The sequence below is a fragment of the Malurus melanocephalus genome, unplaced genomic scaffold (genome assembly GCF_030028575.1).
Source record: "Malurus melanocephalus ecotype Western Australia unplaced genomic scaffold, MMel_1.1 scaffold_155, whole genome shotgun sequence".
Lineage (NCBI taxonomy): Eukaryota > Metazoa > Chordata > Aves > Passeriformes > Maluridae > Malurus > Malurus melanocephalus.
Window position 1 is genome coordinate 2279 of NW_026623387.1, and position 20320 is coordinate 22598.

The 20320-nt window shown below is 37.1% G+C and overlaps 1 protein-coding gene across 1 annotated transcript; it reads right to left on the minus strand.

Annotated features, from left to right (window-relative positions):
- Window positions 1-9483: 9483 nt before the first annotated feature.
- On the minus strand, window positions 9484-18871 carry LOC130576781 (myosin-IIIb-like; the record flags this gene model as incomplete). Its single annotated transcript, XM_057371680.1, has 5 exons — window positions 18723-18871; window positions 17143-17277; window positions 13508-13612; window positions 13125-13224; window positions 9484-9560 (listed from the first exon to the last, which is right to left on the minus strand). Coding segments are annotated over exons 1-5 (564 nt in total), but the record flags the coding sequence as incomplete, so codon positions are not given.
- Window positions 18872-20320: the final 1449 nt, after the last annotated feature.

A 20320-nucleotide genomic window follows, 5' to 3' on the forward strand; every position in this document is an offset into this window, starting at 1 on the left:
ATGCACCCCTTAGAAAAACACAGATGTCACCAATTTTAATTTTTAAAGCAAGAATCAAATTTTAGTTTTTTCTTGATGAAAAGTGCACATCAGCAATTTACTTTATGTGTTGGCTAGCAGAGAACACTCTCTTGTAATGTGAAGAAGAAAGTGTTCTCTAAGTCATAGTTTACAAGCCAGCCAAGTCCTTGGGAATGCCCCAGTCCTGTTTTGCCTCGACAACTATTGCTACTCCCTGAAGAGCAAAAATCTCCAAAAGTCAAATACAAAAGGGGAATATGCTACTGACTTATCTTTTATTATATTCTTGTCTCTATCAGTGATACTTTTTTAAAAAACATCTCTACTTTTTGTTGGAGTTTTGGAGCTGAAAGTACCACTCAGAGCTGCTGATACCTGTTCTGCCCAGTGGGGCATGAAGACAGAATGCCCAGAAGAAATTATCTGAAACTGAAGAACATGCTCCTCCCTTTCTCTTCATTGTGTAGAGACAGACAGCACATTTTTACCAATTTTATATCCAGCAAAATCCTCCCCTGCTTGTAAAAGTGAAAGAGAAGGGATTTTTGCTTTGCTGCCAAAATTATGTTCATGCCAAAGCCTCGGCGGGTGATGTAGCTAATCTTGAGATTTGCTAGTAAACACCATGGGAATAAGAACAAAGTCTTTCACTTCAGCATGGTTGGATTGCATGCACAGTGGCCTGGGTTTGTAAAGAGACAGGCTGTCACCTTTTGTTTTAGTGGTAATTTCATAATGATTTCATGCGCAGCCATGTAGGTTGAAAAGCTGTAGGTTGAAAAGCACTTAAACATCCGACAGAGAAACAGAAAATGTGATGGTAGTTGTCAACTCTAATTGTGCTGAGGGTCACACTGGTACAGAATGAGGAGACAGAGAATTCACAGGTCTGAAAAAAAGGGTGCATAAACAAATCGGACACGCTAAGTGGAAGGTATTTAGAGAAGTCAGTGCCTAGGCATTCTGTGTTATTTATAACTTGTACAGAAACACAAAAATTCACATACAGAAGATGATTCACACCCTGACAAGAAAACTTTATATTCAAGGATATCATTCTGCTTGTTCTGAAATCAATACAAATACTTCTTTGAATTTCAGCAAGCCCAGTGGTAGATCAAAGGTGGATTTAAAAGAAGGAAAACAGGTAATACGGAGAACTACCTATTATTTGGACAGTGGCCATACTGACTTGTGCAGAGAGAGGAAGCTATACATATGTTTAGGTGAAGCAAAATCCATCAAACCCTTTTAAGTTTACCAAGAATTATTAGAAGTGAACTTACTTTCACTTTGCCACAGTATAAACAGTGCCTGTACAAGAGCAGAGCTGCAATCATACGCTAATAATGGCAGTATCATTAGCAGAGATGCTACCTGGAGACGACTGCTACAGTCAGTGCTGCTGACCCACGCGCAGAACCGAGTCTGGGTTAGCAAAGCTGCTGCTGCTGCTGAAGCGAGGCGCTGCTGTGCTCAGCTGAGGTAACCAACTAAGCAGCTTATGTGGTGTGTGAGCGCTGCTGAAGAGCACTGCGCATGGAAATGAACGTGGCACACAATTGGTACCCTTGCTGCCAGGAAAACAAAACTGCTAGCTGTGCCAGTCAGGTGAAATAAACCAACACAACGTCTGTGATCTGCCTGACACTATACAACCCAACTTCATTTATTTACATTGGAAATATAATATTAAATATTCTTCTAATTCCAACGCACCAAAACCAAAAGTCATTCATTATAGCATTTAGCAGCACTGGGGATACTGATTTAGCCAAACCAAAGTGATACTTATCTATCTCTATCTCTATCCCTCTGTGACTGACTCTTTCCCTCCCTCCCTCTGTCGCTTCCACTCTTCAAGGACATTTATACAATTTTAGAAAAGCAATTTTGTGATTGAAATTGGTTCCCTATTTCCTATTTACTTATTTCAGTTCCTTGTTTTGTACCATCATACAAATCCTTCCATGGTATTAGAAAACTATTACATTGTTTTAAATGTTACCAAAATAAGAAGTAAATAACACTTTAAATAAGTCTTATAAGTAATTACCACAATTAATATTAATTGTAGATTAATTATATGTCAAGTAGTCAAATTTTAACATCTATGAGTAATAAATTTTTATTTTTAACTTTAACTTACCCAGGGGAAATATTTGTGAGACCATTAGAATACGCTGGCAACAGGTTACATTTGCAGGGAAGCACAATAGCACAATACCTTTAACTGAGGCCATCACAGACACAGTACTGCTCATAATAATATAATTGACACATTCTGCTTCTGATCCACAGATTTACTCCTGAGCAGGAAGTATATCTGAGCAGGAAGTATATCTACTACACACTTCACATGGATCTTTAAATGGTCTTTCACAAGGAAAGCAAAAACTAATAGCCAACTACAACCCCCTAAGTAAACATATTTCATGCAGGCATCTCAGTGCAGACCCACGTGGTATTGAACTGATTTTTTCTGACGTTTTAGGCTTGTTTTGATTTGTCTTTTACATCTTTAAACATCCTACATGAAAGCTTTACAACCCCTCCATAGCTGTTAAAACAGCAGCAACTCCTCCACATCCCTTCACAAGACTACAGCTATGCCATCAAGTGTTACTGGCAATATTCCCTGAGGTTCCCTCCAGCTGCCATGTACTTTTCAACTCCTTCCTGCCATGCTAGCCCGGGCAGAGGTCAGCTCTCCTGGAGGCAAAGGAGGAGGTGATGCATTCTGCCAGACCCTGCTTTCAAGGGAGAACTTGCTGGTGCTCTCTGACTCTCTTGTATGTAATTTCCTTCGAAGTTTGAAACCTCTGCAGTCCAGTTCAACTTTCTGAGTTGAAATCCACTGCTTATTTTCTGGACTTTAGGCAACTTCAATATAACTCCTTACACAGCAGTTTGTTAAAGCTTCAGTTTTAGAATCACAGAAAAAGAAGAAAGCAGGCGGCAAAATAGGATAGAAACTGCAATTTCCTTTATTTCTTTAAATAAATAAAAATCTGTAAAATAATTTTTTTAGATCATCTGTCAGCTCTCAGAAGGCGGCATCTCAGAGTCACAGGCATTTCAGTCATGTGCAGCCCTTTAGAGATTTAATTCTATTCCACATTGGACACTGACCTGCTCTAAGTTGTTAAGCAAATCACTTCACTTCTACATCCTTCAGTTCTTCCAAGCCATCTTGCCCTATCTATTCAGAAAAATTGTTTCCCCTCTTCCCCCATGCCTTCCCACACTTGCACTTCTGTAGCTCGTCTCTGGCATGCCTATACCTAGTTCCACATGAACCCCAGCACTGCACTCAAACTCAGTGCTACATTTCAAGAGAACAGCTAATATTCCCTACAAATAATTCCTAGTACACTGCAGTGTCCCAGCACCTTAACCTCCTGAAATACAGGATGTCATTTCATAATGTATGCCAAGTGGGAGATTCCTTTTCACCCTAGGGTTAATATAGTACCATAAATACAGTAATATTAAACAACAAGTAAATGTTCAAACCACAGTGTAACTAAAACCTATGTGATAAATTATTTGATGCTACAATTTTGTACTCTTAACATTTATTTATTGCATTTATTATTTTACCCCTTAAATGTGTGGAATTTTTAAATATTTCATTGTTAATTAATCATGATGCCAGATACATACAAGTTCTATAAATAGAGCAGCAGCTTTGTCCATTCCATCTGTAAAGGTTTTTTCTAAGTACAGTTGTTTGGTTTTTTTCTTTTTGCAAATTATGCTTTCAACCTTGTCTCATTTATTGTAATTGATAAGGTAAAAAGACTACAAAACTGAAAAACTATAATAAGAGCTAATTTAATAACCTCTTATCATTAGCTGTAAAAGAACAGTTACTATACTTCTGTGGAAGACAGAAGTTAAAATATTTTCAAAAATTTCCTTCACAGAGAAGGTGTAATATTATTTATCACAAAATAAGCATATTTTTCTATTGTACATCTGTTTTCTAACGGCTTTCAGACAAAAAAGTAAGTGTATATGCATTCTCAAAATTGAAATCCTATTTATACTAAATGGCGGATTCCTATAGAATCAGCGTGAATGAATTTCCCTGCTTTGCTGGCAATTAAAAGTATAGAGAAAATGTGCATATGCAAAAAGCTAATTTTAGCTAATTGACCTTGAATCTCATGATGTAAGCAAAGGGCTGGCAAACAGAATAGGCTGAAATATTACAAGATGAGACTATACTAAATTGTTTCACTGTATCACTGTACTTGCTTAGAGTTAATTAAAAACATGAAAAGAAAGATGGAAAGGGACTTTTTACAAGAACATGTAGTGACAGGGCAAGAGGGAATGAATTCAAACTGAGAGAGAGTAGGTTTAGATTAGATATTAGGAAAACAACACTTTACTGTGAGGGTGGTGAGGCACTGAAACAGGTTGCCCTCTGAAGCTTTGGATGCCCCGTACCTGGAAGTGTTTGTCAGGTTGGATGGGGCTCTGAGCAACCTGGTCCAGTGGAAGGTGACCCTTCCCAGGGCAGGGGAGTTGGAAACAGATGATCTTTAAGATCCCTTCCAACCCAAACCTGTGATTCTACGATTCAATAAGCCCCAGTCAGTGATCGGATTATCTTTTCTATACTATTTTCCCAATTCAGTATTTAACGACACATTAAGTGTATTAAATTATTTTTTTCCCAAATTCTAAGACCAGAATACAACCCTTGCTGTAATAAATACTGACTTCAGCAGAGAGTTGTTGTGAGGTTTTTGAAAAATTATATTTTTCTCTATGTATATTTTTCAACTACATTAATGCAAGTTACTATTCGGGGTGCTTTTTTTTACCAGCTTTTTTATTTGATTATGCAGAGACACAGATTCATGCTGAAACAATGCAAATATTATTCATTGTTTCAGGATTAGACTTATTTCATACACATATAATCAGATTTAAAGTTTAAAAAGGAATACAAAGAAACATTGGGAAAAGACAATTTAACTGTTCAAACACTTTGGAAATTCATTCTGATCCTCAGATGCACTGATTCTCAGATCCCTGCTGTTTAAAATTACGGTCAGCATCTCTCCAGTACTTTCTGACATCAAGTATCTTTTTCTATTTCTATTCCTTTAACTAAATTTGGGCCAAACGTGTACATATATCTGCACATGAGCAGATCACCTTGAGCGTGTTCACACGGCACACACAGGACAACCAAGGGAKCAGACYCAGCCAGCAGRAAGGGCAGGTCCTRCCTGATAAACCCAACCTTTCATGACCAGGTGACCTGCCTAGTGGATAAGGGAAAGGCTGTGGATGTTGTCTGCCTGGACTTGATGGTCCTTTGACACAATCTCCTACAGAACACTCCTGGAAAAGCTGGCAGCACACAGCTTGGACAGGTGCACTCTTCACTAGGTTAAGAACTGGCTGGAAGGCCAGGCCCAGAGAGTGGTGGTGAATGGTGCTGCACTCAGTGGGTATCCGGTCATTAATGATGCCCCCCAGGGATCAGTGTTGGGCCCAGTTCTGTTCAATATCTTTACTGTTTATCTGGATGAGGGGATTGAGCATGCAGCACTACAGGCTGGGAGCAGAGTGGCTGGAAAGTGGCCCAGTGGAAAAGCACCTCGGGGTGCTGGGCAACAGCAACTGAGCATCAGCCACTGTGTGCCCAGATTGCCAAGAAGGCCAGTGGCATCCAGCCTGTATCAGGAACCRTGTGGCCAGTAGGACCAGGGCARTGAACATCTCCCTTYACTTGGCACTGGTGAGGTCACATCTCAAGTGCTGTGTCCAGTTCTGGRCCCCTCAGTTCAGGAAGAACACTGAGGTGCTGGAGCAGGTTCAGAGAAGGGCAATGATGATGAATGATGAAGCAGAAGATGGTGAAGGGTCTGCAGCACAAGTCCTGTGAGGAGCGACTGAGGGAGCTGGAGTTGTTTAGCCTGGAAAAGAGGAGGCTCAAGGGCCTCATCTCTCTCTACAGCTCCCTGGAAGGAGGCTGTAGCCAGATGGGAGTCAGTCTCTTCTCCCAGGCAACCTGAGACAGGACAATAGGACATAGTTTTAAGCTGTGTCAGGGGAAGTTTAGATTGGACATTAAGAATTTCTTCACAGAAAGGGTGATTAAACATTGGAATGGACTGCCCAGGAAGGCAGTGGAGTCCCCAGAGGTGCTTAAAGAAAGACTGGATGYGACACCCAGTGCCATGGTCTGGTTGACCAGATGGTTGGTCACAGGACAGACTCAATGATCTCAGAAGTCTTTTCCACCTAYTTGACTGTGATTCTATTGTTCTGTGATATTCTAACTGAGCTTGTTTCAAGGGTCAAGTTTTCAGCTAGAGCACAATAATCTAATCCTATGTGTGGAAAAAGAAATCTCTAATTCCATTTGAACTAGATTTTGTTCAGATATGCACTGGAAATTGAAAACAAGACATGTTAATGCTTAGAATTACAGATGTAAAGCAGTTCAGTACAAAGGCTTCCAAACGTCATTCATCCTGCTACCATATAACTTTATTTCAGCACCATAGAAGCAGATTTTAGGTAAGTGAAGTGTTTGGCAACTGGCAGCTTTAAACACACCAACACTATCCTGCCTTATTTATATTTTATTGGTATGCTTGTATTCAGTGTTTCAGTTTCTGAAAGTCTGTATTTCTAAGCGTGAAACACTATTAATTAGGTTAAACAGCAATTACTCATTTTCAATGAGCCTACTTTAAAGTTGCTTTCATATTGACTTATCCTTGTCACGTTCCTCTGCTGCTTCCAGCCTAGTTTTCACCTGTATTTACATTTTTCAGCAAATTTTTTGTTAATCACAAGCTCTGCTCAAAACAAATGCTCAAGGACAGATCTTTTTTGTCCTGATACTGCTTAACAAGCCTCAATCATCAGAAAAAAGGAGCCAAGATGCTTCAGTCACTCAAAATGTTAAGCTGCTGCTTTGAGTGCTACCAGTAAGAACACTGCATTGAACACCTTCCTTACACCACCCTCAGTCACCCTCATTTTCCTATGCCATATAATCCTTTTGATATGTTTTGCAAAGTTAATATTAAAATATGGCTTCCTTCATTTTACTGACTGTTCACGACCCAGGCTGATCTAGTGATTCCAGTTGCCAGTGTATTTCTCTCCTGCTTATATCTAGTTATTCCTATCTGTCACCTTGAAAAATCCTGCGTCATTCTTCTTCAGGTTTCATTTTCCTGGGGTTTACTCTGGGAAATATTTCCTGTCAGCTTTCTTCTACTCTGAAACACTACTGTTGTCTCTTCCTCCAAGGGAAGCTTTTTCAYCTCCCCTCTTCACACCCCCTTCAGATTAAATCCATCTTTCTCACTGTCAGCTGGGATCCCATGATTGCCTTATGCCTTGACCARGGTACCTATGCTTYACAYTGTAGACAGYAAWTTTTTTTTTTWWAAAAAAAWGYCTTCATRCTGTCTATTTCTCYGATTAGTAACATTTCATTCCTGTTCAGTTATTTTATAATATTTTGGGGTTTGACATAAATTCTACCCTATGTCAAAAAYCTTTAGGCAGTAACTTTTTTGGAAATGACTGCAAAAAACTGAGTAAAGTGCCTTTCTAGTGTTTACTGATCCCACCACAATCTCATCTAGAAAACACTCTTCCTAATAAACTGTTAACCAATGAGACCTTTTCATCTTATTGCAGCCCCAATTCTTCCATCTTTCACATAAAAATTTGGGTGCATATTTTAAAAATAACAGAAAGGTCTCCCCAGAAATAAGGTAAATTGCATCTTGCATATCACTTGAAGTCTGTCATTTATATAAGCAATTGCAGTGACTTGAGCATGTAGGTTATGCAATCTGTCATTTAAAAGCCATTTTAACAACAGCATAATGGATATCTGAGCACCTTGCAGCTGTTCTGCAGATTGGTACACCCATGAAGCCTGACTGGCACGTCTCACACAGGCATGAAAATGTGATATGGGTTAGTACGCTTATGGCACTGGGTTGGTTCTTTCAGCAGATCTTTCCAAAACAGGAAATAYTCAAAGCTACTCCTGTTCCTGTTTGATGTGCTCTGCACATAACACACCTTGGTTACATGTGTGCTGTATTTTCACGTCAAAATTTTTCAGATCAAAATATCTGCTTATCTCTTTGGCTTTTTGCTGTGAGAAAAACATTTTCAGCACAGAAGGGAAAATAAATTTGGTATGATTACTGTCCTTGATGGCAATTATTCAAGCAAAACAGTACCATAAAAATAACCTGTAATAATACATGTTCAATAAAATATTTTGTAGTATGTCCATTATTATTTAGAGAAGTATTTTACAGAGGTCTCATTTTAGAAATGTCTTCAACCAAGGTGATTCCATAAATAATGCTTGCACAGTACAGTGGTTTCTAAGCTATCTTGTGTCTCCTTTGTGACGTAAACTGGTTGTTATGGAGATGGTRAAATATCAACCATTCTTTGTGAGACTGTGCAAGATCAATTTTGGACCCATTACAGCAGCTTCTTTTCTCTGCTCAGCTATAATCAGCCTTTCTTAGAAACAAAAATAGATGCATAMAAAGTATGAAATGTTTTAAAGTAAATATTTGCACAATACTTTTAACTCTTTGACATACAGAAATAGATGTGTGCATTCACAATAGATATAAATTCAATCCCAAATTTCCTTCATCTGGCCTTCAAAAGAAAAGAGGCTTGTAATGTTACAAAGGCTGAACAACTTATGAACAAACAGACCACTCCTGTTTCAATCCTTGTTTTTAAATTTCATAATGTTTATCTTTCAGAAGTACTTTTTGCTCCTTAAAGCGGGGAGGGCAAAGGTTGACATCTTTCACCCTGAAGTCTGGTAAAGTACAAACGGGACCTTTGTTCAATGATGTGTTACAACTTTTTAGAGCTGCATGAAATAGAAGGGAAAGGGTTATGTCTGGGTAGTAGTACATAAAAATATGATCCAAGATATATGAATATGGGCTAAGCCACCTGTATATTTTTTTTTTCTCCATTTTTAAATCTATGTTAGTCCACATGCCTAAGTTCATAGGTCTGCAGACAATGATTAAGGTTAAAGAGCACAGAGGTCAGTCAGGGTTTTGCAGTGTGCAAGACTGGAAAGAAGGAATCCCTCCTTCTCCCCCCAGTCATATTTACATCACAGACAAGCACCCCAAAACATACAATATTTGACTGGAAAGTCATAACATTCTCAGGACCCTCAGTTATTTGTAGATTTGCTGAACTTTTATGGAAACACTACAGAGAGGGAAATAATGAAGATTATTAGAAATCCATTTTGTACACTCTAACAGGATATTATTTTTACTGAACAGAGGACAAGCAGAAACACAGCCATAAGGGAGGGAAGAAAGGATACCCTCCTACTATGGGGAAGAGGCAACAAAGTGTGTATTGCAATGAATGGAGACATCCCAGACAGGCACAACAGCCTACCTCAGGTGCCATCCAAAAGGGTGTTCCCACTGAGGTGTTTCTACGCAGCCGTGTACTGGTGAGCTGGGCTGAAACACCTGCAATAAAACAGATCAAAGAAACTTGGCTTCAAATTCATTGTCATTTCGGTAAAATTTATTTCAAGTATCTGGAAAACAAAACCCAAACCTGGGAGCACAGCTGCACAATACACGGCAAATTATGTTTATAATGTAGGTACAAATTATTTGATTAATTTCAACTTGCTCTTTTCATTCAGAGTTGCTGAGAGGTTGTTTTTTGTTTTGTTTTTTTTTTTGTGAATGACTCTCAGTTTGAAGCACTTTAATTCAAACTCAAAAATTCCACTGACACAACTATCCCAGATTTCTTTCTGCTGTTTTCATAAGTATAAATGGGAAATATTAAAATTACAACTTGAWTTTAAAACTTCCGTTTCAGATATTTACTGCCTGAATATCACTGGCTGGAAATTCACTCACTAGCATATTTGCAGAGGCTCCTGTTCAACGGAAGACTTAGGCACTTGCTTAAATCTTTGCCTAATGAGAAAAGCTCAGAAGCTCAAACTCACACTGTACATAGGGAATTAAGCACATACTTAAAACAAAACAGGCTTCAGAGCTTTGCTGACTGGGGTTGGACTACTGAAGCACAACTTAAAAAAAGCCACGAAAGAATGAACTAGAGTGCAATCAAACAATGTTAACAAATTAGAATGAACTTTGACAGCAAATCTTCTGTGCTCTGGCCAACATATAATTGAATGAGTTCAGTTCAGTAGCATTCCAACCAGTTGACACAAAGCCAATATTGATTTAGAAATATATTTTGCATTAACATTTTTTAAAAACAAAAACCACAGTAGTTTAGTCTTGTGGCATTAYCCAGAGGCAAAAATGGGCAGAAACATATAATACACATTGACTGGTGCCAATAAATTAAAAATTGAGATTCACAAGTTAAATTATTTGATTTCTAACTCCAACATTCAGTTCTGTATTTGTTTTTCATTTTTCTGATTTCCTAAGTAYCGCTGTGAAACAGTTAATGGCTGGRACATACAACAAGCCTCTGTCCATTTCACTGTGATCTCTCTTCAGCTAGCTTAATTCATAGTTGCTGTCTAGGGATATTCAAAAACAGTGCAGAATACCAAAGAGCTCAGAAAGGGAGAGCAGGAGCATGAAAGAATGATAAGTTGCAGACATTTTGGGTCAACTTGCTGTGACCATCATTTATTCAAATACATTATTCTGTTGAAAGCAATTGAGGGAAGAAATGTGTGTTACATTGAAAAAACAAGCTATAAAGCCATGCAATAAAGGAAAGAAAAGCCTCAATTAAAGATAACTGTGTAACCCTCTCTGTGACCTAATATCCATATATACAGCCTTGAATATGAAGCAGCTTTTTTAAAATCAAGGTCCTGTCTCATTCTCGGGACAGAATGGATAGTCTCCACTGAATAGGTCGTAATTCAACTTTTTTTAACCCCACTGAATTGAATTTTCATTACCTATTTAATATATACAATACTATACTATATTTAAAATCATTATTTTCTCCTTCTGACATATTTCCTTCTCCACCCATTAAACAATAAATCTGCTTAACATTCCCCAAAATGGCAGAGGATTATTAGTWCCAGGGATTAACCTAAAAATATCCAAAGCATCCACTGTGTTTGGGTACTTAATGTGAGATCTTTCAGTTTTTAGACATTCCACATGCCTCAAGTAGAGCTATAACAGATCTCAGCTGCAATTCAACAGCACACAGATCTGCAAAGGCAGACAAGATACTTCAAACAGACTACTGGGAAAATGAGGAACAGAGTTTGTTGTAAGTGACCCTGCATCACAGAGAAACACTGTCAGAAGAAAGAATAGTCTCCAATTTGATGCCATTCAACTCTTTAAACTCCAAGTCCCTTCTCATCCTAAACTCCTTGCAATTTTACTACTTGTCTTCCACTTTCTGCAAAAAATGAGACAAAACAGTTTACAAACAATATCACCTGTGACTAAGACCTCAATAATTCCCAGAGACCCTGTGGAAAACTGGGCAAGAGTGGAAAAACAGAAACTTAATTAAACTTAATCAGACGCCAACTAAATGGCGTCTGATACTTCTTTGGTCAAAAAGCCCAKAGATATGTGGGCATTTCTTGGCACTTCCTAACTGGTAAGCAGTAGGGAACACTTGAGATTTAAGTCTCATTTTTTTCTGAGCCTGTCATATTTCTTGTGATTTTCTAGTGCTACTGTCATAACTTAAAAAGTAAGAGAAAAAATCCTGAAATCAAAATGTGGAAACAGAGAGACCCATGGGACCCCATAAAAACTGAGAGTTTCCTKGAATGTGCCACTTGACGTTGCAGCACATTGATCTGTCTTTAAGGCCTTTAATACATCTGATAAAAACATTCTGCTTTGAGGAGAAAAGCCCACTTTTCCCATAAAGGAGTAAAAACAAAGATCAGACTGCCAAAATTACCCCAAATGAGAAGGGATCTTCCTCTCATACTAGGCCAGGGACTCACTCCAAATTTTGCTTCAGGTCCTATGTTTCTCCAAGCACTATTTTAATTGTTGCATTTACAATTCAAGATAATGAATCTCTGTCCCTAGAAGATMCTAAGGACTCTCCTCTGTGCCAGCTTCCTTGAGAATCTTCAATATATATGTATGTAAAATTTACAATATGATGAAATCATTAGTATACAATTTCCTTTCCATTGCATAAATTTCATCTTTTAGGATTTTAAAAATATGTATTATTATTTGCAGKTTTTTTTACATAACATTTTACCCTACACTCATTATGTGAACATTATTCYTTACCTTCACACACTACTAAGCAAAACTATTACAAACACAACACTATTTTCAATGGCAATTACCTTGTGCATTATATGGTTTCATTAATTAATCATATTCCTAAAAATCTGCTTCCATTAACTTTAATAAAATTGTCCACTCCTTTGCACACATACCTGAGGAACTAAAGCATTTACTTCTTTTTCTTTCTCAGTGCATGTTCAAAGGGAAAAAAATYGAACTGACTAAATCTATTGTGAAGTCCCTTTCTATCACACTCCCTCCCTTTTTCCTTCCTGTTTCTTATGATATTCCCAGACTGACAATGCTCAAATCTAAGAGCAATAATCACAAATTAAATGGATGTTGGGTTTTGAACCCAAGGGACTATTTTACCTTCTGTTCAGAGGGGAAAAAATATGCTTAAGGCTATCAAAAGCCATTTCAGAAAGAATGTTTCCTTTTCATATGTAAAAGACAGAATATCTAAATTTAAATTAGGATGACAACTGCCCTGAAACTGGCATTTCTTGTGAAACACAAAAGAGCTTCGCAAATAAAATGCTACTTTCGGAATTTCTAAAAATTATTAAATTATGTTTAAGCTTTTAAAAGTTTAAACTCTATAACTGATTTTTACTTAGAATTTTTATTCTTGCYGTAATCAGATTCTTTTTGCATTTTTCCTTCTTAAAATAATTCTGAGTATGCTTCTGAAAAAGCCTCTTGCTGTGGCATTCTGCCTTCCCAAGAGAAAGTRAACAGATGCCTTTGGCTAAACTGCATGTATCAGGAAAACAAAGGGGAAGCAGTCATTACCRAAGTCAACGAGCTTGACTCCACCTTCTGTTGTCAGGAGAATGTTGTTCCCTTTCACATCTCGATGAATGATCCGGTTATTGTGTAAATGCTGAAGGCCCTATATACCAGCAGTAACAAAAATTAGTTTATTCCCTTATTTAAAAACAATCACCCTACTATTAGGGAATAGGTAATGGAGAAGAAAATCTGCACATATTCTACAGAAACATCTGTCCACAGGACATCTGTCCACTGGACTACATGCCCTTATACAACCCCTGCTGCTCTAATAGCCCATGTAATATTGTCAACATTACCATACCTTATAAATGGAAAATGTATGTATGCARTAAGTAAATTGCACCCTCTGCTGTCATTACATGCCCAATGAACATCCTTACCAAGAGAGCACCATATAAGATGTATGAAATTATAGCTTCATCCAGCCTTTGGCCACACTTCAGCAGGCCTTTGACAAGCTCTGTGACAGAACCTCCATTGCACAGCTGGAAAGGGGCGAGTTTTGAGAAGGGAAAAARAGCAAGACAAGTCCTCAATTACTCAATATACTTGTTTAGGCTATAAACATCTACCATGCAAAACTGCACTACAACACAAGTCTGGAAACAACAAAATTCATTTTAGTAGCGATGTAAATAATAAAACACAGCAGGCTGGGTAGAGGAAGTGAAAACTGAAAATTATAAAATGTAATTTATAAAAGACAACTAAAAAATTTAAAATATTATGAACAGGACTGTATTTCAGTGTTAAAAGAGGATTTATAAATTCAATTTACATTATTTGAGTATTTTCACAGCAATACATGCATTGTCTTCTTTCAGAAGTTCTTTTGTACAGAAAGAAAAGGTCAGACAGAAGAGATTGATGCTCTTGATAACTGGGAGGCCACAAATTAGTCATTTTAAACTTTCACCCCATCAATGCTCCCAACAGCAGGCAATATAAAATAGACAGAAGCCATATCTCTATACTCAGATGCCAGGGCTGTCAACAACAGAGAAACATTCTAATCCAGAAAAGCAGGTTCTTCCAAGAATTTTCTACTAATGGGCTGCCATATATCAAAAGGAGTAGAAAAAGTAAAATTAGAATCTTTGTAAATGTGTTCTCATCCACACTTTAAGTTTACTGTCCATGCCATTCTAAGCAGGTATTCATCTCTATGTTTTCTCCTCTCTTTCCTTTTATTGCCTTGATGTTTCCAATTGTTTGACCAAAAAAGAACAAACAAAAACAAAACCAAAACCAAAACAAAAAGCCCCAAACCTAACAAACAAAAAAAAAAGGGAGAATTGACTGCCTTTCTCGTATTGAATTTTCGCCTCTATGCCTGTTTTTAGGGCCAGCACTCTTGCCATTTCTGCCAGAGAATCACATGCATTTCAACACAAGTTGATTTTACATCATCACTTTAAAATACCACAACATAAATTAGGAGAATAGTAAAAAGCAAACTCTCAAGATTTGCATTTTTCAAATAGTTTTATGAATAGTGTATCTGTTCAATCACTATCAATCACTAATTTCTGTTATGTGTTAATATTTTTCTTAATTCATTACTAAATCTCCCTTGCAACAAAAAAATTTCACTAGACAAGAAGTTTTAGCTCATGAAAGGACCAGACCACATGATAAACAAGACATTCTTCATGTAAAGAAGATCTTGAAGCAAAATTCCATCAGGTAAAACATTGATAAGTTCTGTATCGACCTTTTTTTTTCAGTTYATTAGTAGGAATTGTTTTTAATCTTTATCAGTTGTGTGGGAGCATTCAAGTCAATATCAACCAACAAATGTATTCACATTAAAGTGCATGTTTTTCTTCCCATGCTTAACTGTTTACTGACAAGCCATTAAGTCAAAGTTTTATTTCTTACTTTCAGTGCATTCAGTGTTCTGTTTATATAGGCTGTACTGAACTTATCTCTGGCTTGCAAATAAAATATATAAAAGTATGCCCTAACTTCAAAAAAAAACCCAAGCTGGTTGTGACTGGAAAATAATACAGACTGACAGTTGTTTGGCCATATATGTTAAATGAATGACTGACTCAAAACCACATCCCACAAACACTACTGCAGCAGTCAGTGACACTATTCTTGACACTGAACAAAGAACTAGGAAAAAATAAATTTTTAAACTTCATTGCCACTTTCATACCTAATGGTAATACTTTAAAAGGYGGAGTGATGCACATTTAAATGTTGTCCAAGACTTGCATCATCATAAAAATACTTAAGGCATCCACTTCTGCCACCCTTCCTCATCACAAGCATTTATCAAAGAAAGGTCTTGCTTGTAGTGAGCAAACATGGCAAAACTGTGCCTAAAGGAAAAAAAAATCTACCTTTTTATTACAAATTTTGGAAGTCATACATCAAATGAATGTTTTTCATCAAAGACTCAGGGATCAAAGTCTGAACAATCTGTATATTCCCTTTTAGTGAAAATGTGTCATTAATTTATAATATCACAGGTAACTGCTATGCATATATAAATTTGCATGCAAATTCCAAGGCAAGGAATAGTTTGGTTTGGCTGATAAATTTTCCTGTATAAGGAAAGTACATTTTTCATAGTGTCAAATTTCTTCCAAATTTTGGATTATGTGCATCAAAAAAACAGCTGAATTCACTTATTTAATTCATAAAAACTTGCTCTAATTCTACATTCAATTTTATTACATAGAGTATATGATGATTTTGCTCTACAAAATTTTGTCATTGAACACCATCAAATTAAAAAAACAAATCGTCCTTTTTTTAATAGTTACTGAAATTTAAGAGGAAACACATCCAGAAGTTTTCATTCAAGCTACATATTGCTCCAGTACATGCATGTATTATTGGGATTCCACAACATGTAGTGAAAATAAAGATTCCCTATTCTGATTCTAGTCATCAYTCAAGAACAGAGAATGGAATTTCTAAAACAATCAATAATTAGAAAGTGAATCCCAGCTTTTACCAATCTAGCTATGGAAGAGAGAAAGAYCTGAATAGTCGGTTACTAGTCATCAGAGCAGTAACTCCCTGCGCAGAGTTCTATATCAATTAAGCCTAGAAAACATGAAATCCTCATTTTACAACAATCTTTGGCAGACACTTAACTGGAAACATGATCACCAAAATACAATTTGACATTGTAAGAATACTGATTGACAGTTGTCATGGGTACCTGGCATTTGGCCAGTGTGAAACTGAGGACTCTCAGCTCCAGTGCCTGGAGCACCTCCTCCCCCTCCTTCTCCCTTGACCTTGGTGTCTCCATATTGTTTCCCTCGCATATTCTTCTCACCTACTACACTTCTAAGCCTGTGTTTCCCTTTGTTTTGAWTTTTTCTTWAATATATTATCACAGAGGCATAATTAGCTTCTCTAATTGGCCCAGCCTTGGCCAGCAGCATGTCTATCTTCACAGCCATCAGAGACTGGCTCTGTTGGACATGGTGGAAGCAGCTTCTCTAGCAGCTTCTCACAGAAGCCATCTCTGTGGCCCCCTCACCACCAAAAACCAACCAAAGGCCAAGCAAAACCAACACACCACTGAACAAGAAGAGTTATAGAAGGCATTTCTGTTGCTAGGTTTCCAACAAGTCCCTAGTTTAAAATTACCATAAAACAGACTTTCCCATTACACTTTCTCTGCTCAGTTTTGCAGTAAGCAGCTCATTTGTTAACTACCCTCCATGTTACTACTTCATCATCTTTTGCATTCCACTCAAATGCCTGAGTTCCCCACACGTTTATATAAATCTCTTATCTAATGTTTCCCCTAACAAAAAAAAACCCGAAGGATCTGCTTATTTTGGAGGCAGAATGTAGCAATTAAAACAGAAATTAAATGCAAGAACATTCCCTATTAAACAATTTTTTAAGTCTGGATGTGATTTTCARCAGTAGGCTACCACACATCATCTATCATGAAAGTCTGTGACTCTTTTAGCAATAATAAATATAAACCCAACCACATTTGCTAAGGTAAGATGCAATATCATCAAAAAGTTTTTACCTCAAGTACTAGCCAGAGCTGTCCTCCCACATATTGATCTGCTTTGTAAAACATCCCATAAAATCTAACAACATTAGGATGATTGGGTAGAAACTGCAAAATATTATATTCAGCTTCAATTTCTTCATCTACATCCTAAATAAAAAACACAAACATACAGAATATATGAAGACAATGACTCCCAATAAAGCAAGAACAAACTCTCGTGGATAACAAGACGTATTTTTAATTAGTTAGTACTTTTAAATAGTTTTATTTTAATGCAGCTATACATTGTACAGAAAGCACACTATGCTGTACATTTAATACAMACAGAATTGTGCCCCTTGTGCTTTCCCTACATACAAAAAAGTGAAGTCTGTGTAAATCAAGCAGTTGTTCTTCAAGAATTCTTTCAGTGCATAATACACATCACAAGAAAATTAAAAATCATACTTTACTCTGCTCAGTTGTCTAAGTAAGAAATTTAAACACRTATGACTTTTAATCTGTTTTAAATCATGCATATTTTTAACATGTCTGCTAAATACATGAAGCTCTGATTTATTCTTTTTTCTATGGTACCTAGATAGGACTAAACAGAACAATTACACAGAACCTCAAAGGGGCCATCAATAAAACCAAATGCATTCTTATGAGGAAAGACATACACCAGAAACAATGAAAGAGACAAAACAACCACCCMTGAAATATGAAAAGGTTAAGTATTTTTTAATGAAAAAATTCTCTGACAATTATAAAGTACTGTTTATACCAGCACACAGACCACAATTCAGAATAGTGCTTAAGCACTGAAACTTTGCTAATTTTTGCACAGACTTGAGTATTAGAAAATTTAAGCTTGTGCCTTYCTCAGATTTACACAAGAGAAAAAACCACGATGAATTTCAGTAGTGACCAATGACAGAAATATAACATTTTCAAGTAAATATTTTAGCCCAGCTGTCATGACCAAACTCTAGCTTGGTTCAACCTGAACAGCAGCCAGTTAAAACTTCCACTGAAAACTAGGGCCTTGGTTCTCATGGGAAGCTAGGCATTTAATACCCACTAAAACCAGAGCTGGCAGAGACCTACCTCTGAGGATCTGGGATGCGCTCTTCTTTTTTTATCTATACTATTGCCTCACAGTTTATCTGCTTATAAAAGGTAACTCTGAAATATCCTAAAGTTCACAGTGCTTCTGTGATGGGAAGAGTAATTCTTTTGGGGAGTACACAGAATAAAAATAAAAGAACATTAAGATTCACAGCATCTTGTATTTTCCTGGCTACAGCAGGCCCTATGAGGAATGCCTCTGTGTCTTCTCATAATTTGCAYGCTCCAAGCAAAGATAACTAAATTTGTAGCAGAATTACACAGACCTAAAACACAAACTGGGCAAATGCTGTCCTCAAACAAGATGATGAAATTCTAAGTTGCGCCACTCAGTTACTGGTACTAAACTCCATCTGCTAATGCATTCTGCAAAACAGTTCCCTTCTGGATGTTGTCAGTATCTTACACATTTGATTTACATTTCAACTCTGAGAATTCTTTTAAATTAACACTGAAGTTACAGTTTAATATTTTTTACTTACACTGATAGGATCCAGAATCTTTACTGCTGCCAAGCTTCCATCTTTCTTATTGGCAACCTTATAGACTTTACCATAAGTACCTTTCCCAATAGTCTCTATAATTTCCCAGGTATCTGAAGGATCAGCTAATGATTCTAGTCCAATCATACTGGAATTAYATTGAAACAATCCATACAGTGGCTTCCTGGAAAATAAAGCAAACATACGTACAGTGGGACACCCTAAGTAAGAAACTCTGTACTAGAGAAGGCATCTTATGATAAAGAAATCAAATATTGTCCTAATTTAAGAAGAAATACATATAGAATCACAAATGAAAATCAGACAGAAATGTAAGATCACTCCTTGAAAAAAAGTGAAAGAAAACTCTGGAGACCACTACACTTTCCTTACTTTCGTGTATTGCTTGCTTCAAACATTGTCCCACACRCAGGACCATTCTAAACACATTTTAACGAGATCTGACAAAATCTGCTCCCTCCTCTACAACACACTCTTTTAATGGACATTTTACACAACTGAATCAACAAAGCTCATGAAACAAGGCCCGGTTTCTGGTGCTTTAAAAAGSTAAGTCAGGGCTTTTGCAGAAATTTCTGTAATGCTCCCTGGAGACTGCCAGACAGGCATACAGTAGGTATCACCTCGATATATCTGATAGATCTACAATAGAGCTACATAGAAGTTAAGGTTGGGCTGGCTGGTATCACAAAATACAAACCAACTTGAAAATAGGCAACAGGTACATCACTGGGGTGATCCATCACTGTTGAGATGTTTCTCAACAACTGCACTCATCTCTCTCTGTATTATGCCAGTCAGAATGTATTATGGTCTGTTACACTGGCTGACCACCTCCAGAAGACCTCCCAGTCACRGGACTTGTTTCCCCAAACACTCCTGACTAGATCCTGTTGCAAATGGATCACTACAGCCTATGCAAAGGGCTCCTTCCCACCCTGGAATTACATAGATGGCAAATTCTGATTAGGAATATRACAATACCATTTTAGGATTTCATTAAAAATAGTGAGAAGATAAATCTTGTCCTTGAACTCGAATTATAGAAAGAAGAACTTTAAGATGGAATTAACTTAACTTTCCTATATTAATCAATTAGGGAAACTCACTGGTTTATGATTTCTCTAAGAAAGAAGATTATTTGCCCGTTTGATGGCTGTCAATAAGTCTATTAGCTRTCTGTATGCTTAACCAGGAGATGTGAAGTCCAAGTGTGTCCGAACATAGGAGTGTGATTGTGATGAGCAACTGAAGACAACACCACCACAGACTGCAAAAGCTCCCAGTTTTTGGAGGTGGATCAACAAGCACCTCAAACATACACTTGAACTTTAAGGTTTGACCCATCTCATTCTAAGCATACCTGACATGTGCAAATCTCTCTGAAATAATTTTTAAAACTTGCTGTCTTCGAACCTCTTCACCATTTCTAGCATCAGTGACAACTAGAGAAAACTTCTATTTCCCTCCTTAGCTAAACTGTATTTGCACCAAACCTGGTATAAAATAATGTATGAAATGGCTTTGGTCTCTTCACTAAAAGAAGGGGGAAAAAAAAGAAGGAAAAAAAAGAAGAA